The sequence below is a fragment of the Carcharhinus amblyrhynchos genome, chromosome 27, assembly GCF_965287045.1.
Source record: "Carcharhinus amblyrhynchos chromosome 27, sCarAmb.v2.hapA, whole genome shotgun sequence".
NCBI lineage: Eukaryota > Metazoa > Chordata > Chondrichthyes > Carcharhiniformes > Carcharhinidae > Carcharhinus > Carcharhinus amblyrhynchos.
Window position 1 is genome coordinate 35,535,353 of NC_137350.1, and position 21,864 is coordinate 35,557,216.

The 21,864-nt window shown below is 45.8% G+C and overlaps 1 protein-coding gene across 6 annotated transcripts in view; it reads right to left on the minus strand.

Annotated features, from left to right (window-relative positions):
* LOC145359297 (protein AF-10-like) overlaps positions 1–21,864 on the minus strand; it is a 199,708-nt gene that overhangs the window by 69,647 nt on the left and 108,197 nt on the right. For all 6 annotated transcript variants that reach the window (XM_080213858.1, XM_080213857.1, XM_080213856.1 and 3 more), the window contains one exon: positions 7,993–8,568. In XM_080213858.1, the coding sequence (XP_080069984.1) occupies positions 7,993–8,568 (576 nt within the window). The remainder of the gene's footprint in view (positions 1–7,992; positions 8,569–21,864) is intronic.

The window sequence follows — 21,864 nt, forward strand, 5'->3', positions numbered from 1 at the left end:
GTTGTAGGAAAAATGTTAGAATCCGCGATCAAGGAGAAAATAGCGAGGCATCTTGAGGAGAATTGTTTGGTAGGGCAGATGCAGCACGGTTTCGTTAAGGGGAAGTCGTGTCTGACAAACTTATTGGAGTTCTATGAGGATGTGTCTAGGGCGGTGGATAGAGGAGAGCCGGTGGATGTGGTCTTTCTGGATTTTCAGAAGGCGTTTAACAAGGTGCCTCACAAGAGGTTATTGCAGAAGGTCAGAGGACATGGAGTTGGGGGTAGGGTGTTAGAGTGGATAGAGGATTGGTTGTCAAATAGGAGGCAGAGAGTGGGGTTCAATGGGTGCTATTCGGATTGGCGGTTGGTGACTAGTGGAGTGCCCCGGGGGTCGGTGCTGGGGCCTCAGCTATTCACCATTTATATAGATGATCTGGAGGAGGGAACCAAGTGTATGGTGTCGAAATTTGCTGATGACACCAAGATTGGTGGAACGGCAAATTGTGCGGAGGGTGTGGAGAGTCTGCAGAAGGATCTAGATAGGCTGGGTGAATGGGCCAGGAACTGGCAAATGGAATTTAATGTTGGCAAATGTGAGGTTGTCCACTTTGGTAGGAATAATGGTAGGAAGGAATATTACCTACGTGGCGAAAAACTGCAGCATGCGACGGTGCAGAGGGACCTCGGGGTCCTTGTGCATGAGTCGCAAAAACCCAGCCTGCAAGTGCAGCAGGTGGTCAGGAAGGCGAATGGGACGCTGGCCTTCATAGCGAGGGGGATTGCATATAAAAGTAGGAAGGTCTTGCTGCAGCTGTATAGGGCACTGGTGAGGCCGCAGCTGGAGTACTGTGTGCAGTTTTGGTCACCGCACTTACGCAAGGTTATTTTGGCCTTGGAGGGAGTGCAGAGGAGGTTTACTAGGCTGATACCGGAGTTGAGGGGATTGAGCTATGAGGAGAGGCTGAATAAACTAGGCTTGTACTCGTTAGAGTTTAGAAGAATGAGGGGAGATCTCATTGAGACGTATAAGATGTTGAATGGGATGGATAGGATGGAGGTGGAGAGGCTCTTCCCGCTCAGAAAGGACAGTAGGACTAGAGGGCACAGCCTCAGGATAAAGGGGGGGGGGCGGTTTAGAACAGAGTTGAGGAGGAACTTCTTCACTCAAAGGGTGGTGAATCTCTGGAATTCTCTGCCCGTTGAAGTGGTGGAGGCTGCTTCGCTAAATATTTTTAAGACGCGGGTTGATAGGTTTTTGATAGGCAAGGGGATTAAGAGTTATGGGCAGAGGGCGGGAATGTGGAACTGAGCCACGACAGGTCAGCCATGATCTTATTGAATGGCGGGGCAGGCTCGAGGGGCTAGATGGCCTACTCCTGCTCCTATTTCTTATGTTCTTATGTTCCAGAGAGGATGGATGTGGGTTCAAGCTCCAGTCCAGATCTGACATTCAAGTTTTGTACAGAGGAAATGCTCTAGATGAGATGCTAGATTAAGTCCCTAACTGCCCTCTTGGGGACCTAAACATCCTATTTCAAAGAAGAACAAGGAGGCAGTTTGCCCAGGCATCTTAACTAATCAACATCGGCCAATCAACATTAGTAAAACAAATCACTTGGTCATTATCTCATTACGGTTTGTTGGAGGTTAGAATGATAGAATAGTAGAATCCCTACAGGAGGCAATTTGGTCCATCGAGCCTGCACCGACAACAATCCCACCCTCTCCCCATAACCCCACATATTTACCCTCCTAGTCCACCTCACACTGAGGGGCAACTCAGCATGACCAATCAACCACACATCTTTGGACAGCGGGAGGAAACGGGGACACCCGGAGGAAACCCACATAGACACGGCAAGAATGTGCAGACTTCACCTAGACAGTGACCCGAGGTTAGAATTGAACCTGGGTCCCTGGTGCTGTGTGAGGCAGCAATGCTAACCACTGTGCCACCGTGCCGACTATCTCACTGTGCACAAGATGGCTGCTGCATTTCTTGCATTAAAACAGAAACTGGACTGCAAATAAAGTACCCAATTGGCTTTGGATGGGTTATGGGAGCTGCTATCTTAATGCAATCGGTTGTCATTGAATGAAGCAAATATAGGAAGGAAAGATAATAGCAAATTACTGCTGGAATCTGAAGCAAAAACAGAAAAATGCTGAAAAATATCAGCAGGTCTGACAGCATCTATGGAGAGGGAAAAGAGCCAATGTTTTGAATCAAGATGACTCTTCGTCAGAGCAGAAGACAAATGGAAATGGGATGAGATTTATACTGATGGGGTGAAGGAGGGTGGAATTGACAAAGATGGCATAGACAACAAGACAAAGGGTGTGTAAATGGCAGTGATCACGGCTAAGAAGGGCACTAATTGTGACCATTAGGAGTGGGCACCTGGAGGAAAATGCAAAGGAATGAAGATAAAGAGGATGAAAGAGACAAACAGAAATCCTGTCTAGAGAGAAGAGCAGTACTTCTTCAGGGTAAGCAATCCTGGAAGAGAAATGGCAGTGAGATAGGAAAGGAAGGGTTTGAGTAGAAGATGGTGCAACAAAGGCCTGGGACCAAATTTTAGCACGGCAGGCAGGCAGGAGGGAGATAGGCGTAGGAGATGGATCTGGCAGCCATGGCATTGGGGGTGGGCCATGAGGGGGGAACATAGTGGGAACACTCCTGGGAAGTGGGACACATTCTGGCCTGACTGAATGGTAATGGCCTTTTGCTTGGTTTAAAAAAAAGGAGACAACCTACATCTTCAAATTGGCCAAAGGACATGGAGAGCTGGAACCCTGAATAGGGCAGGGGAACGTTAGTCTTAATAAAATGTAATTGTTGCACAATAGATTTCTGTTACGAGTTCAATTTTTAGAAAAAACTCTCATGAAGCTTTTTCAATGCTCCTGACCCTGGTGCCGACAGACTGGAGCTACTGGGTTTTACGGGGGTCAGTGGGATGGTGGTCTGGTGGTCGGGCCCCCACCGAATTTACATACTACCCCCACCCAGTGCAAGATATGCCCACTGGGGAGGTGCGTGTAAAATTCAGCCCCTGGAGTGGGACTGGAATGCGCAAACTCCTGCTTCAGGGGCAAGAATCCCACCCACTGAGGTACACCTGACACAGTCTGACAGATCTTTGCAAACACAGGTAATTAGTTTGCTCTTAATGTTTGCTTCCGAGGCTTTTCATTTACACAAATTATTATCTTGCGTCTTCTTCAGCTGCCTAGGCCCCAACCTCTAGAATTCACTCCCCAAGTCTCTCTGCTTCTCTCTCCTTTTACCTCATTCATTCATCAAGTGTTTGGTCATCGAACCCAACGGGGCTTGGTGCAAATTTTGTTTGACGGTAGCACGTTAAAGATACTACATAAATACAAGTTGTTGTTGCCATGTCCACCTGAGCAACGCTGTGGCACATTGTTAGATTAAAAAAGTGTTTAAAGGTGTCAACATACTTTGGGCGCGATTTTCCTGGCCATTCTCACCACGTTCCCGCTGCAGCGAAGTCAGAGAATGTGGTGGGCCAGCCAAGTCTCCATTCACCGCGGCGGGATGGGAAAATTTCAGCCAAAATATCCCTCCCTGAACACTGCGCCATCTTAAATGCTCTTTACATTTCAGTGTACTCTTTGAAATATTACATCATCCCTCCCTCAAAGGTTTTCTGCCTACCCAACATAAGGAGAAACTATAAATTTATTTGCCCATAACTCATACATCCATTGCTCTTGCATCCTCAGCCCGCCAGCTGTTTTTGCCTGAATGAATTAACACAACCGCCTCTTATAAGCGAGGCCTCAGTACTCGAGCAGCTGAGCAAATCAAAACATCACTGCAGCACCAGATCCCTCTGAAAAGTAACCCTTTGTTGACTGGTTTACCACTTGTATACTGGAGTGTCTGGTGGGTCACATACACCCCATTTCCCTGCACTCCCCAACAACTTGCCCCATCCCTCCCCTAACCCTACATCCTTTAAAATTCTTTTTATTATAATCAGAGGTCAGAAAGATTTAGACCTTTGGGTATCTCTCCAAGTGCTTTATAGCTAATTAAGAACTTTCCACAGTGTAATCGCTGTTATAACTTGGCAGCCAATTGGCACATGGCAAGCTCCCATAAACAGCAATGTGATAACGACCAGATAATCTGGTTGTAGAGATGTTGGTTGAGGGATAAAATATTGACCAGGACACAAGGGAGGAATCACCACCTCCTTCTGAAGTTCTGATCAATGGTCATCATTCTGAACTGCTAAGTTTCTTTTTCTCTCCGTGATTGGGTGGCGCGGTGGCACAGTGGTTAGCACTGTTACCTCACAGCGCCAGGGACCGGGGTTCAATTCCCAGCTTGGGTCGCCGTCTGTGTGGAGTTTGCACATTCTCCCCATGTCTGTGTGGGTTTCCTCCAGGCGCTCCTGTCTCCTCCAAAGTCCAAAGATGTGTGGGTTAGGTGCGTTGGCCATGCTCAATTGCCCCCTAGTTTCCCGGAATGCATAGGCTAGAGCGATTAGCGGGGTAGTGGGTGGGGTTGCATGGATAAGTGGGATTGTTGTCGGTGCAGACTTGACGGGCTGAATGGTCTCATTCTGCACTGCAGGGGTTCTATGACTGCTGTTTGACCTGCCAGCTCTCTCCAGTATTTTCTATTTTTATATCAGGAGTTCTGTCCCTCTCTAAAAATGGTGCCAGGGGATCTTTCCTGCCCACCTGAAAGGGTTTAACAACTCATCTGAAAGGCAGTGTCGCTGACAGTGCAGCTTTTCTTCTGTACTGCACCGGAGTGCATTAGACTTTGTGCTCAAGTCTCTGGAGTGAGGTTTTAACCCATGACCTTAAGAGACAAGAGTAGGATGGCCAGATGTCTGGATTGGTGCTGCATAATCCGGTTTTGAGTTGGTCTGGCCACTGTCCAGTACTGGGTGGCTTTACATCTGGTACTGCAGCATATTTACAGCAATGAAGCCGAGTAAAGGCCTGTGGCTTATTTCCTTTTTCCAACAGTTCAAAGCTGCAGGAACACCAAAAGCGGGTTGGTTTTTGTACTTTTCCCCAATTCCCCCTCTTATGTCTGGAATGTTGTCTCTCGACACAGACAGTGACCTGAGGCCAGAATTGAACCCGGGTCCCTGGCGCTGTGAGGCAGCATTGTTAAACACCGTGCCACAGTGCTGCCCCAACCTCTCATTTCTGTTTTTTCCTACCAAAGTGGTTAGCTTCCTACTTTATTCACATTCTATTCCATATGTCATGTTCTTGCTTATTTACTTAGCCTATTCAAGACCGCTTAGCGCCTCCTGCATCTTTCTCACAACCCTCATTCCCACACAGTTTTGTGTCATCGGCAAATTTGGAAATATCACATTTGGTTCCCATATCCAAATCATTGATATAGATTGTAAACAGCTGTGGTCCCAGCACTGATCCTTTCAGTTACTACCACTCGTAGTAACAGTCCGTCACTCCCAGAATGACCCACTTTTTCATACACTCCGTTTCTTGTCTGTGAACAAATTCTCAATCCAAACTAGTATATTATCCCCAATCTTTTCTGCTGTAATTCTGTTTACTAATCTTCTATGTGGGGCCTTATTCAGTCTTCTGCAAATCCAAATACACCACATTTGCTGATTCTCCTTTATCTATTCTACAAGTAACACACTCAGAAAACTCTAACAGGTTTGTCAAACATAATTTCCCTTTTATAGATCAATGTTGACACTGCCCAGGCATATTAACATTTTCTAAGTGTCTAATTATACCATCCTTTTTAATACATTCTAACATTTTGCTTATTATTTTTAGGTCTGTAGTTCTCTGTTTTCTTTCATTACATTTGTTACTTCGTCATCTGCAGCAACCTTTCCAGAATCTACAGAATTTTGAAAGATGACTACCAATTTATCCATTATCTCTATAGCCGCCTCCTTCAGCGCTCTGGGATTTAGCTCATCTGATCCTGGGGATTTATCAACATGGAATCCAATTTTACTTTTGTGTACTTTTCCCTTTATTAATAATAATTACTTTCTGTTCTTCACTTTCACAAGTCCCTTGGTTCCTTTGTATTTCTGAAAGATTTTCTGTGTCTTCCTCTGTGATGACAGACAGAAACTAAATGTTCGGTTTCTCCACGATTTCCCTGTTCTCCATTACAAACTCTCTCGTCTCTACATCTCTGTAATGGAACAACATTTATCCTTGCTGATCTTTTCCCATACCTAAAGACTGCCTTTATGTTTCTCGTTAGCTTACACATTCATGTTCTCATTTCCCTTTCTTCACCAGTTTCTTGGTCTTCCTTTGTTGGATTCTGAGTTACTCCCAATCCTCAGGCTCATCACTCTTTTTTGGTGACTTTATAAGCTGCTTCCTTTGATCGAATGCAATCTTTTAACTTATTCTGTTAGCCACAATTGATTTACCTTTCCTGTTGGGCTTTTGTGTCTTAGAGAAATGTGTGTTTCCACTTCTCCCACACTCCTCCCCATGAACTCTTGAATGAGATTTCCAATACTAGGGGAGTGCAGCACTGTCAGCGGTGCTGGCTTTTGCGTGAGATACTTATTGGGCAGAAAAGATCCTACAGCGGCTCTTTGGAGAAAGGCAGGGGAGTTACCCCAGTTTCCTGACCAAGATTTATCCTTCAAATCAACATCACTGAAAACAGATTTTCTGGTCCTTACCACACTGCTGCCTGTGGGATCTTGCTGTGCACCCAGTGACTGCCACGATTCCTACATTACAACAGTAATTGCACTGCAACAGCCCTTCATTGGTTGAAAACTGCTTTGGGGACAGCTTTGTGGTCATAAAAGGTGCTATATAAATGCAAGTTACAGACCTTGGAACTGCGAGCATCTGGACTGAGATTACGCAAGTCATTTATGTAGGATGCCCGAAGTCAACAGCTAGGAATGACTTGCAGCTCCCCTTCCCTCTGGGCTGGACATGTACCCCACAGCATCATGTTCACGTGTAGCCTGTCACACCTAGTCCACTTGTCCAGATGCCTCTAACTGTGAAATAACCCTGCAACTACCAATTTGCAATATACAGGTCCCAATTGTTCACTGGTAATCTCGCCATATGTGAGCTGACAGGCTATTCAACTCTGGCAGCATCACGTTTAGAATGGACCTGCATACACAAAGGGCGGCACGGTGGTTAGCACTGCTGCCTCACAGCATCAGGGACCCAGTTTCGATTCCCAGTTTGGGTCACTGACTGTGTGGAGTTTGCATGTTCTCCCCACGTCTGCATGGGTTTCCTCTGGGTGAAACATAGAATCCCTACAGTACAGAAGGAGGCCACTCGACCCATCAAGTCTGCACTGACAATAATCCCATCCCAGGCCCTATCCTCCCAACCCTACACATTTACCCCGCTAATCCCTTTAACCTACACATCCCGGGACACAAAGGGGCAATCTCGCATGGCCAATGCTCCTAACCCGCACATTTTTGGAGCGTGGGAGGAAACCGGAGCACCCGGAGGAAACCCATGCAGACAAGGGGAGAACGTGCAAACTCCACGCAGACATTGACCCAAGCCGGGCCCCTGGAGCTGTGAGGCAGCGGTGCTAACCACTGTGCCACCCCTGGTTTCCTCCCACAGTCCAAAAGATGTGCTGGTTAGGTCACTGGCTGTGCTAAATTCTCCCTCAACGTATCCGAACAGACGCTGGAGTGCAGTGACTAGGCGATTTTCACGGTAACTTCATTATAGTGTTAATGTAAGCCTACTTGTGACACTCAAATAAAAAAATAAATAAATGGATCAGGAAAGCAGTAAAGAGGGGGCTGACTGATTACTCTCTGAACCATGGGGCAATGAAACCTGGTCAACAAAGCTACCAGTGACTGGCTACTTCAATATGGATCTGGCAGCTTTAAGGTTTTAAACTTGCTGCTTCATGTACCCGTTGAGCCACTGGGGGAGCTGTAGCAACATCTATTTGGAAGAACAACAGGGAAGTGTTAGGAGATAAATATTTTGGTACCTGAACCAAGGAGTGAAGGTTCTATTGACAAGCTTGGGATTGCTCCACTGTGACTCGTTGATGCTGTTAACTTTGGGAGTGCAGGGCTGGTGATGCACCCACTCGGGTCAGTTGCCGATGACGTTATGAGGGAGATGGGGATCACCAGACTGGGGTTGCTCTCGTTTTTGCTCCCTTTGGGCCTCCCCCGTCCGTGCTTGCTCTTCTTGCTGGCTTTGTGCTTCTTCTCCTTCACCGTCTCTTCCTCTTCCATCCCGGCGACCGGCTGAGGCCGCTTGTAGCCGGCGCTGCTGCTGGAAGGGCCCCCCATCCCACCGGAAGTCCTGAACTCCCCGGGTGAGCTCTCGGAGGCCTTCTTCTGGGCCGAAGGGGCAGAGGAGAAGCGGATCAAAGAGTTAAAGCCCGACAAGGTCCCTTCAGTGCCAAAAACGTCCCCTTTGGTGGTGTCGTAGGAGGCGGGACTCTGCGAGGAGTTGCGACCTGCCGTGTAAGAGTCCCCTCGGAGTTCAGGCTTGCTAAATATTCCAACCTCCTGGGCAGGCTGCAGTGAACTACTGGAGGTGCTCAGGAGACTGCCTGTAATGGAATAACAGACACACAACATTTTAAGGATAATATTTCCAGCAGTTTCTGCTTTTATTTCAGATTCCCAGCGTCTGCAGTATTTCACTTTTGCAGAGTTTATTAATGCTGGTACACAGTAAACAACACACAAGCCCCCCTCAGATCCAAACTCACCCCCACCTCAAACACCACTGGCAGAAATCCGCCGCCTTCCGTTTAATAACGAGGGCCATTTTTCTTCAAAGTGTACAGTTTGTGTTTCGCTCACAGTGGGGTCATTAAAGCAGCTTATTAATGTCCCATTCTCACCTTAAAACACATGCTAATCTCTAACTGTTTGTCTAAGTGGATCGCTTTAGCACCTCATTACTGGCAATTATCAGCGCCCAGCTATTCCAAGTGTCACCTCGCGCTTTTAAGAGCTTTCAATCATTTTAAATGGCGCTATTAATGTAAATATAATTTCTCTCAAAAAACTGTGTGTGTTAAAACCAACAGAACACCCTATTGTATGCCTGTTACTGCCCTTCCCCATGTGTTAAGCACTGCTGCAAGACTGAAGACATTGCACAAGATTGTTCACGTGGCTGGAACCGCCACTGTATTTTCACACTGCATCATTCTTTTTTAATAAGAGGTAGAAAGGTTTTGAAATGTTCCCTCAAAAACAATAAGATTGTCACTAAAAAAAACTTGTATTTATATAGATGCCACTCTGGATGTCCCGCAGTACTTTACAGCCAACAGTGTACTTTTTGAAGAACAGTTACTTATGAAATGTAGGGACCAAGAAACATAATCTGCCATTTCTTCATGTTGTGTGCGGATGTTTTGGTGAAACGTAGGGTCCGTTAAACACTACTGCACGTCTGTGCGTCCGCAGTGACTTCAAGGGACTCACGTTTGCTTAGACTGACAGGCACTTTGGTTGTTATGCAACTCAGAAGGAAGGAACTGGTTTTAGTTCAGTTTAGCTTATTTATTAGTGTCACAGCAGGCTTATATTAACACTGCAATGAAGTTACTGTGAAAATCTCCTGAGTCAAAAGAAAGATTTCACAGAATTCTTAAGGTGCAGAACCAGAAAATCCCTATGGTGCAGCAAGTGGCCATTTGGCCCACTGAATCTGCATCCATTCCCCCCTCCCTATCCCCATGCATTTACCGTGGCTAATCCACCTACACACCTTGGGACACCTAGGGGCAATTTAGCGTGGACAATCCGCATAATTTGCGCATCTTTGGAAGGAGGCTATTTGGCCCATTGTGTCTTCAAATAAGCATTACGACTTAATGCCACTGTCTTTTTTCCATACTCGATACATTGTTCCTACTCAATTCAATCTAAAGCCTTCTTGAACCCCATTGAATGTGCCTCCATCACACTTCCAGGCAGTGTTTTCCAGACCTACCCACTCGCTGTGTGAAAAGGTTTTTTTCCCACTTCACGTCTGTTTCTCCTGCAAATCACTTCAAATCTGCACCCTTTCTTTCTAAGCAGGAACAGTTTCTCTCTATCTACTCTGTCCAGCATCTCTATCAAATCTTCTCTTAACCACCTTCTCTCCAAGGAGAACAGTCTCAACCTCTCCAATCTATCCTCATAACTGAAGTTTCTCATCCCTGGAACCATTCTTGTAGACCTCTTCTGTCCTCTCTCCAATGTGTTTACATCCTTCCGATAGTGTGGCATCCCGAATTGTACATAACAATATTCCAGCTGAGGTTTAAGTAGTGTGTTTTGTATAATTTCAGCATAACCTCCTTGCTCTATTCTCCTATTAATCAAGCCCAGAATACTAAATGCTTTATTAACTGCCCTCTCCACCTGTTCTGCTGCCTTCAATAATCTATACACTTATACTCCCAGGTTTCTCTGCTCCTGCACCCCCTGAAGAACTGTACCCTTTGTTTTCTATTGCCTGTCCATTTCTTCCTAACGTAATGCAGCAGCACCTCACACTTCTCTATACTGAACTTCATTTGCCCACTCCACCAACTTGTCCATGTCCTTCTGAAGTTCTACACCATCAGCCTCACAGTTTACAATACTTCCAACTTTTGTATCATCTGCAAACTTTGAAACTACCCCAGGCACCAAAATCTAGATTATTGAGCTATTTCAGGTAAAGCAAGGATCCCAGTGCCTCACCGTGGGGAACTCCACTACAAACCTTGCATTTATATAGCACCTTTCATTACCACTGGGCTTTCAGATGAAGTACTTTTGAAATTCAAGAAAATGTGACAGCCAATTTGTGCACAGCAAGCTCCCACAAACAATAATTTGATAACAACCAGATAATCCATTTTAGTGATATTGAGGGTGGCACAATGGCACAGAGTGGTTAGCACTGCTGCCCAACAGCACCAGGGACCCGGGTTCAATTTAAGCCTTGGGTGTTTGTCTGTGTGGAGTTTGCACATTCTCCCCATGTCTACATGGGCTCCCTCCTGGTGCTCCGATTTCCTCCCACAGTCCAAAGATGTGCAGGTTAGATGAATTGGCCATGTTAAGTTGTCCTTTAGTGTCCCAAGCTGCGTAGGTTAGGGGGATTAGTGTGGGGCTACGGAAATAGGGTTGGTCTGGGTAAGATGCTCTGTTGGAGAGTTGGTGCAGACTCGATGGGCCAAATGGCCTCCTTCTGCACAGGAGGGATTCTATGATGAACAGTTAAATATTGTCCATCAGAATGGAGGTATCTCTCCTGCTTTCATTCAAAATAGAGAGAGTTATGTCCACCCGAGAGGGGTAAATGGAACCTCAGTTTAATGGCGTATCTGAAAGACAACATTACTGACTGTGCAGCACTCCCCCCCAAGACTGCACTGGAGTATAGGCCTTTATCTTTGCATTGAAGTTCTGGAAGGGGTTTCAAACACAGGACCTTGTAACTCAGAGGTGAGTGCCTTTGCTGATCTAACTCTGGAACTGAGTCTAGGCGAGGGGTGAGCTTGAGAATTTATTGAGGAGATACAGAGGACCCACTTCTTTTGGTGGGAGGGATCCAAGGCAAGGTGGCAGAATCTTAACATTACAGCTTGTGAAAGAAATCTGGAAGCACTTCTTCACACAAAGAGCAATAGAAATTTGCAACTCTTTCCCCCAAAAAGCTGTGACTGCTGAGTGTTAAATGATGCTTTTAAAACAGAGATCAGTCGATATTGACTAGTTAAGGGTTTTGACAGACCAAGTACCAAGTCAGGATAATGAAGCTGAAGTACAGACCAGCCATGATCTGATTGAATAGTAGAGTGGGCCTGAGGGGTTTAATAGCTATTCCTAATGTTCCTACCAGACTGCAAAAAACTACAAAGGTCCTGAATGCAGCCTAGTCCATCACGCAAACCAGCCTCCCATCCTTTGACTCTGTCTGTACTTCTGGCTGCCTCAGAAAAGTCGCCAGCATAATTAAGGGCCCCTCGTGCCCTGGACATCTGTTTCCGCCTTCTTCCGTCGGGAAACAGACACAAAAATCTGCGGACACATACCAACTGACTCAAAAACATCTTTTTTCCTACTGCCAGACTTTTGAATGGACCTATCTTGCATTAAGTTGATCTTTCTCTACACCCTAGCTATGACTTTAATACTACATTCTGCATCCTCTCCTTTCTTTTTCTACGTATGGTATGCTTTGTCTGCATAGTGCACAAGAAACAATACTTTTCACTGTACACTAATGCATGTGACAATAATAAATCAAAAGTCACTGATCCGTGTTCTAAATGGCCACTACATTTATTTACATAACAGGTTGGCACAATGGAACAGTGGTTAGCACTGCCGCCTCACAGCACCAGGAACCTGGGTTCAATCCCCTGCCTTATGTCACTGTCTGTGTGGAGTCTGCACGTTCTCCCCATGTCTGTGTGGGTTTCCTTCGGGTGCTCCGGTTTCCCCTCTTAGTCCAAAAGACGTGCTGGTTAGGTGCATTGGCCATGCTATATTCTCCCTCAGTGTACCCAAACAGGCGCCGGATTGTGGCGTCTAGGGGATTTTCACAGTAACTTCATTGCAGTGTTAATGTAAGCCTACTTGTGACAATAAACAGTAAAAAAAAAACTGCACTTCAACATGGTTCGTCATCGGAAAGGTAAAATAAAGTATCAGATGATGCATGCCTTTGAACTTGAAAGTTTCCCATGTAAACATCCTAGTCAGGTATTTTCCTGTCCTAACTAATATGCTTTGCTTGCAACGCTTCAAAAGTAATGCACGAGCTGCCAATTGCTCTGCGAGGCCCAGGGGGCGTGAAAGGAGTTCCATGCAAATTCCTTCAATCGAACTGTTGGAGCACGAATGCCTGGCAGGTGAAGGAAGTGTCAGGGGAAAGGGCTGAGTAAGTACATCAGGTATGAATTAACACAAGAGTCAACACAACATACAGGGGAACTGTTCCCTTTTGGTACAAGGGTTGAGAACCAATTTAAAGGATTAAAAACAGAAAACACTGGAAAAGCTCAGCAGCATCTGCGGAGGGAGAAACAGAGTTGACATTTCGAGTTCCTTGGGATATTTCTTCAGTTTAAGGAGTTTGGCAATGGGACTGCAGCGAGTGGTTAGGATCTAGAACACATCACCTGACAGCAATGTTCACAAGTGATTTAGATAAACACCTGAACAGAAAAGCTTTGCAGGGTTACAGAGAAAGGGTGAGTGGAGTTGTTCTCCAAAGAAATCATAGAATTCCTGCAATGCAGAAGTGGCCATTCAGCCCATCAAGTCTGCACCTTCCCTCTCGCCCGCCCTATCCCCATAAGTCCATACATTTCCCATGGCTAATCCCCCTAGCCTACACATCGTGGGACATTAAGGAACAATTTAGTATGGTCAATCCACCTAACCTGCACATCTTTGGACTGTGGGAGAAAACTGGAGCACCTGGAGGAAACCCACACAGACACAGGGAGAATATGCAAAATCCACATAGTGACTCAAGGCCAGAACTGAACCTGGGTCCTTGGAGTTATGAGGCAGCAGTGTTAACCACTGTGCCACCCTATCACCCATTCTTACTGAGAGCTGGCAAGGGTAGCGCAGAATGAGCAATCTTCTCCTGTGCAGTTACCATTTTATAATTCAATAGTACAAGCAACAAAACCCAAATCTGATATTTATATAGAATCCCTACAGCACAAAGGAGGCCATTTGGCCCATCGGGTCTGTACCGTCCACAATCCCTCCCAGGTTCTATTTCCATAACCCCACACATTTACCCTGCTAATCCCCCTGATATAGGGTCAATTTAGCATGGCCATCCACCTAACCACAGATCTTTTGTCTGTGGAAGGAAACCAGAACACCCGGAGGAAACCCAGGCAGAGATGGGGAGAACATGCAACCTCCACACAGAGTCATCTGAAGCCGGAATTGAACCCGGGACCCTGGTGCTGTGGGGTAGCAGTGCTAACCACTGTACCACTGTCCTGCCCAATATATCGTATTGTTTGTCCTTTATTTTCTTATTCCTTCACAGGATGTGGGCATTTATTGCCCATCCCCCCAAGTTTAACTGGTGTGGTTTGCTGGGCAAATTCAGGGAGAATCAACAATGGGGCTGGAGTCACATGTAGGTCAGCCCAGGACAGGCTTCCTTCTCTAAAAGGACATTTGCCAACTAGCTGGGCTTTTCGAACAACGTAACAGCTCCCTAGCTGCTTTTACTAATATCCAATCAATATTTTCAACTACAATCCAAATTTTCAAAAGGACATTGTGGAATTTGACCTCTTGTTCTGTGGATGAGAGGTCACTGTCTTAGGATAAGAGGTAGCAAATTTAAAACAGAGGTGGAGGAGAAACTACTTCTCCCGAAGGGTTGTGAATCTGTGGAATTCACTTCCCCAAAGTGCGGTGGATGCTGGGACAGTGAGTAAATTTAAGCAGGGGTTAGACAGATTTTTAATTGGTGATAGGTTGAAGGGTTATGGGGAGAAGGCAGCAAAATGGGGATGAGGAGCATATCAGCCATGATCGAATGAAGAAGCAAACTTGATGGGCCGAATGACCCAATTCTCTTCTATATCTTGTGAACTTATTATTAGCGCAGTAACTGAATGGCCACAGACCCTTTGAACGGTCTTCAATCTAAGTGAAGAAGTCTCCCAGCCCAAACACTTCAGGGTCAGCAAATGGATGGCTAAGATCCTAATGTTTGGGATTTCCAACGGAGTTTTAGCACACAGGACTCACAACAGTGGAACAATTCAAATCCTCTGAGGAGACCTGAACTGGGAAGTTTCTAAGAAACAGTGACAACAAACTATCTAGTGTTGCAAAAGTACAGGAACAGGCCATTTGGCTCAACTAGCTTACGTTGGTATTTATGCTTCACAAGAGCTTCTTCCCAGCTCGGACCTCAATTAACACATGCTTCTGTCCCTTTCTCCTTCATATTTTTATTTATTTTTTCCTTTAATTGAATTTGTTATTTGCCTCAACTACTCCTTGTAGTTGCAAGTTCCGCATTCATAGAATAGAATCATAGAATTCCTACAATATGGAAGGAGGCCATTCAGCCCATCGAGTTTGCACCAATCACAATCCCACCCAAACCCTAACCCATAATCGCATGCATTTACCTTCGCTCGTTTCCCTGACACCAAGGGGCAATTTAGCACGGCCAAACCACCTAACCAGCACATCTTTCAAACTGTGGGAGGAAACTGGAGCACCCGGAAGAAACCCACGCAGACACGGCGAGAATGTGCAAACTCCACACAGACAGTGACCCAAGCTGGGAATTGAACCCAGGTCCCTGGCGTTGTGAGGCAGCTGTTCTAACCACTGTAGCACCCCGCCGCCCTTGGTTCTGGCCTTGCCCACTCATGGAAACATCTTCACTACGTCTACCCTATCAAATCCTTTGTAAAGCTCTCGATCAGCTCCTCACTGAGGAAGCAAGTTATGTGGGAAATGATCAAAGGACAATTTGTCAAATGTGAGCCACAGTCAGGACATTCTGACTCCGCGAGATTGTCTCAACACTTCTGCATTGGAGAGGGAAGTTGATTAGACTTGCATGCTTGATTAGTTTACAGTAATTGTTGTTAGATTTATTTTTATGTATTAGTGTCACAAGCAGGCCTACATTAAAACTGCAATGAAGTTACTGTGAAAATCCCCTAGTCCACCACACTCCCACGCTTATTTAGGTACACTAAAGCAGAATTTAGCACGGCCAATGCACCTAACCAGCCCGTCTTTCTTTGATTTGATTTATTATTGTCATATGTATTAGCATACAGTGAAAAGTATTGTTTTTTGTGCGCTATGCAGACGAAACATACCATTCATAGAGAAGGAGAGAGAGTGCAGAATGTAGTTTAACAGTTGTAGTTTAAGTTTATTTAATAGTCACAAATAGGCTTACATTGACACTGCAATGAAGTTACTGTGAAAATCCCCCAGTCACCACACTCTGACGCCTGTTCGAGTACACTGAGGGAGAATTTAGCAAGGCCAATGCACCTAACCAGCACATCTTTCAGATTGCATGAGGAAACTGGAGCATGCAGAGGAAACCCACATAGACACAGGGAGAAACACATGGACTCCGCACAGACAGTGACCCAAGCTGGGAATCAAACCCAGGTCCCTGGCGCTGTAAGGAAGCAGTGCGAAACACTGTGCCGTCATGCTGCCCTAGATAGTAACCAGTAGCAGGAATGGAGGACTTGTGGTGCAGGGGCAGCATCCCTACCTCTGGGTGAGAAGCTTCCCAGGTTCAAATCCCAAGGCAGGACTGGTTGGCCATGGGAGGAGTGTTCAGGATGTGGTTCAGTGGGCCAATAATCCATCCATCACCTCACCACTATTCCCCAAAGGAAAAAAAACTCGTGCCTGAAGCTACGCTGAAGAAAAGTAGTGGGAATTCTGCTTAATCCCCTTCCCTCCCCGTCTCAACCCCCGTGGAGTTATGACTAAATAGAAGTCCCCTACAAGCAGCTGGGCTGGGAACAGTGAGCTGTGGAGGGAGCCCGGCCCCTCACTGATCCTCCAGCTCCATTCTACCTCAGAACAGAACAGTGTTCGTGTCAACTCAGCCATGCAACGCTGCCTGAGCGCTTACCGCTGACAGGACAGAGGCTGAGTGACAGCGGATTACAAGGACAGTAATCCAATCAAAGGGCTCAGATGACATCACAAGAATCCCACGAGATGAAACTTCAACCCGTCTGTTCATCAGGCGGGTCTCGAGACGGGATTACTGCCTGCAATCCTGACAGACATCTCCAAACACTTCAATTACATAGCGTTTAAGAAACAATGCAACTTCCTTCTGCACTGAACTCGAAAACCATGAAGCTGGACCACACAGCTCCTTGCTTATGTTGGGAGGTGTGAATTATGGCAAGATTTGCATTCTCACAGTCACACGCTGCGTTATAATTTCTCCTCATCTTGAATCCCATCACAAGGGGCTAAATAGGCTGGGGTCTGTAACCAACAGAGAAAAACATTGGAAAACCTCAGCAGGTCTGGCAGCATCTGTAAGGAGAGAAAAGATCTGATTTTTTGAGTCCAGCCAACCCTTTGTCAAAGCTGTGGGTCTGTGTTCCTTGGAGTTTAGAAGAGTGAGAGGTGACCTTATTCAAACATACAAGGTCCTGAGGGGAAAATCTCAGCAGGTCTGGCAGCATTTGCAAGGAGAGAAAAGAGCTGATATTTTGAGACTAGAAAGCCTTAACAAAGGGTCATCTGGACTTTAAGCAGAGAAAAAAGTTGACATTTCAAGTCCAGATGACCCTTTGTCAAAGCTTTCTAGTCTCAAAATATCAGCTCTTTTCTCTCCTTACAAATGCTGCCAGACCTGCTGAGATTTTCCAGCATCTTCTCTTTTGGTTTCAGATTCTAGCATCCACGGTAATTTGCTTTTATTGAGATGCTGAGGGGGCTTGATAGGGTAGATAGTGAGATGCTTTCGCTCATGGAAGAGTCTCAAACAAGGGGACATAGCGACAAGATAAGGAAGGGGCTGGTCATTTAAAACTGAGGTGTATCGAAATTTCTTCCTGTGAGAGAGGTAAATCTCTGGAACTCTCTGCCCCAAAGGGTGATGGAGGCTGGATTATTGGAAGTATTTAAAAGTGGAGGTGGATAAATATTTGATAGGTCAGGGAATACAGGTCTATGGTGGAATGGCACAGAGAAGGAGTTGAGGCAGGCACAGATCAGTATTGAATGGCACGGGGCAAGCTTGTAGGGCCTTGTGGCCCACTCCTGCTTCTAGTTCTGGTGTTTTTGTGCTGTGAAGGACAAAACATCAGAGCAGGAACTAACACAATAGCCAAAAAACTGCTTGAAGCTGGAACTCTGACCCTTCAACAACTGTTCAGTCATCAATCTGAAACATTAACACTCTTTGTCTCCACAGAGAGCCACCAGACCTCCTGAGAATTTCCAGTTTTTTCTGTTTTCTTACACAGAGTAGCAGCTGGCCATTCAGCCAATCAGTTAGATCATGACTGATCTGTATCTTAATTGAAATATGTCTTAATTGAATTTCATTGAAACATACAAAATTCTTAGCGGGTTCTTCAGAGTATTTCATAGATTCATAGAATCCCTACAATACAGAAGGAGGCCATTCAGCCCATCAGGTCTATACAGACCACATCCCACCCAGCTCCTATTCCTGTAACCCCACATATTTACCCTGCTAACCCCTCTGACACTACGGTCAATTCAGTATGGCCAATCAACCTAACCTGCACATTTCTGGACTGTGGGAGGAAACCAGAGCACCCGAAGGAAACCCATGCAGACACAGGGAGAACATGCAAATTCCACACCGACAGTGACCTGCAGCTGGAATTGAACCCAAGTCCCTGGTGATGTGGAGCAACAATGCTAACCACTGTGCTCTGGTTGAAGAATCTAAAATTGAGGGTCTCTTCTTTCAGAGGGTTGTGAATCTTTTGGAATTCCCTATGCCAGAGAGATGTGGAGGTCAAGTCATTGAATAAACTCAAGCTTGTGATGGACTGATACTCGAACAATAGAGGAGTCAAGGGTTATGAGGAACAGACAGGAAAGTGGAATGTGGGAGAAAATCAGATCAAACATGATCTTATTGAATGGCGGAGCAGGCTTGAGGGGCCAAACGGCCTACTTTGACATAGAAAACAAAAGCAGGAGTAGGCCACTTGGCCCTTCGAGCCTGCCCTGCCATTCAAAAGGATCATGGCTCACAATCAAAGTCAATACCCTGATCCCGCCGCCTCCTTCCCCCCCCGCCATATCCCTTTAGCCCCAGGAGCTACACCTAATTCCTTCCTGAAATTACACAATGTTTTGGCCTCAACACTTTCTGTGGGAGTGAATTCCACACATTCACCACCCTCCGGGTGAAGAAATTTCTCCTCACCTCAGTCCTAAAAGGTTTACCCATTATCCTCAAGCTATGTTCTGGCAAGCTGCACTTGTTCCCACAGTCTTAGAACAAGGAGTCGGCCATTTAAGGTTGAGATGAGAAGGACTTCCTTCAATCAGAGGGTTATAAATCTTTGGAATTCTTTACCCGAGAGGGTTGTGAATTCTCAACGAGAATATTCAAGATGGAGATGAATTTTAGGCACTGAAGTAATTAAGGATTATCGGACTAGGGTGGAAAGTGAGATTAAGGTAGATGATCAGACATAATCCTATTGAATGGCGGGAGCTAGCTGGAAGGACTGAATTCTACTACCCGACACTTTCCTAACTCTACCTGGCCGCAACTGGCCAATGGACAATTAGAATGAGGTCATGCATTTTCCTATGATTGATACTCTTGTCAACTTCAGTAGTTGCTGCCGCAGTTTGTAAATATTACTGAAACTGACAGACTGGATCACTTTAGGTTCTATCTGTCAAATGTATCGAGTTAGCTGATCTCAACCAGGGCAGCAATAGATGTTAGCCAATTGACAACAACACCTTTGCAAAATGCCCAAGTCTTGACATTAGGCGAGGACTGCATTCAAACGTGATGCCAGCTATAGTCAAACAGCAATTGAGATTTACTGCCAAACACATGAGGAATGGTTATTGAGTTCAGGGCAACTGCGATCACACACGGAACTGTGACCCAGATCCCGATACAACTGCAGATGAGGAGGGGTGAAAATCGATGCTAGTTCACATCTACAGTGTTTGATGATGATGGCACCTAGCAGCATAGTGACACAGTGGTTAGCACTGCTACCTCACTGCGCCAGAGACCCAGGGCTTGATTCCAGCCTCGGGTAACTCGGGAGTTTGCACTTTCTCCCTGTGTCTGCGTGGATTTCCTCTGGGTGCACCGGGTTCCTCCCACACCCCAAAGATGGGCGGGTTAGGTGGACTGGTCATGCTAAATTGCCCTAGTGTCCCAAGATGTGTAGGTTAGGTGGACTGGCTGTGCTGAATTGCCCCTTAGTTTGTGAGAGTGCGGCTATGCTTGTCCTGGTGTAAAATCTTTCACACGCAAGCCCCTAGCGACAGACTAGTGACCTGTTCCAGGAATAATTAATTAGAGGAACAGACGAAAGTTTAACCTATGCACTGTCAGGGTGCAGGAAGATTGACAGTAAGGACATTAAAAAGAGGTCTGCATCTAGATTGCATCTTCAATGAATTCAGGATATTCCAAAGGCTTTTACATCCTCTTAAGTATTCTGAAAGTAGTCACTATTTTTAATGTAGGAAATGGGGCAGCCAAATTGTGCACAGCAAGATCCCATTAACAGCAATGTGATAATGAGCAGATAATCTATTTCAGTGATGTTAATAAATACTGGAGGGACACTGGGATCTCTGCTTTAATATCTCAGAAAGACGGCACCTCCATCAGTGCAGCAGCACTGCCTAGATGTTTATAAGTGACGTCTGAAACCGCAACCTTCTGACTCAGACGCAGGCAGTCTGATCCGACACAGATGACACTCACACTGCCTATTTCCTAGACTTTGCAGAAGGCTTTAAAGATATTTCTGGGGAGGCTGTTCAGGGCTTCCTGCCACAGCAGTGTGGCTTCTCTCAGCTGGGCCGGCAGCTGCAATATTCTGTTTCAATTTGTGTGGGTGAATGATTGTGCGTGTGTCCACGTATGTACCAGGGTGCTTGTGCACGTGTTGGTTGAAGGAGAGTGTTGATGCATTTCATCTGTTTCTGACATAGTTCAGGAATGAAGCCCAGGTGATGGTCACACACTTTGTGCTTACATTTTGATTTTGATTTGGATTTGGAGAGTGTCCACTTTGGCCCACTCCCCCGCCCGGGGGCTCGGGCCAGCTTTCCTAATTTCTCCTTCCAAGACTCAATGTCAAATTTTGTTTTATAACATCCTACAAAATGCCTATGGACATTTCACTACACTAAAGATACTCTATAACCATAAGCTCCTAGTGCTGATATTTCCATCCATTCGCATTACCTCCTCGATATGCTGAACCCCATTCTATCCTGCGTACCATCCTTACATTCCATCAATTCTAATGCCCATTTCATTTTATCTTTCCCTCTTTTTCTTCATTCTTCCTGGGAGTTTTTTTAAAATTTCATTCATTTGTGGGACATGGGTGCTGCTGGCTGGCCAGCATTTATCGCATATCCTTAGTTGGCCTTGAACTGAGTGGCTTGCTAGGCCATTTCAGAGAGCAGTTGAGAGTCAACCGCAGTGCTCTGGCCCTGGAGTCACATGTAGGCTGGACCAGGTAAGGACGGCAGATTTCCTTCCCTAAAGACATTAGTGAACCAGATGGGATTTTCCAACAATCAACGGTGGTTTCATGGTCATCAGTAGATTCTTAATTCCAGACATTTTTTACTACATTAAAATTTCAACATCTGCCGTGGCAGGATTTGAACCTGGGTACCCAGAACATTAGCTGAGTTTCTGGATTAATAGTCTAGTGATAATACCACGAGCCCACCGTCTCCTCTGCTGAACAATAAATGCTCTCTCCTGCATTCCAGGCCAGCTGGTCAGATGTCCTCATTCACAGAGGCTGTCTAAGCAAGCTATTCCACATTGCGATTCACTATGGCAGGATCCAGTCCTGTCCTTGCTTGGCACCACCAATGCCCAGCCTTGACAAATGGACAATGATTAGGAGGTGGCATGTAGGCTGCTACTTCCTCACCTGAACACTGGGCCGTACTCTATTATTTATTCATTTGAAGGATATGGGCAGCGCTGGCTATGCCAGCATTTATCGCCTATCCCTAATTGCCTCGAGTACGAGGTAGCCATTATGTTACTGGGCTAGTGTAATTCAAAGAATGGGAGTTCACATCATTCTGTGACAACTTGAGAATTTGAATTTGGTCAAAAAAGAAAA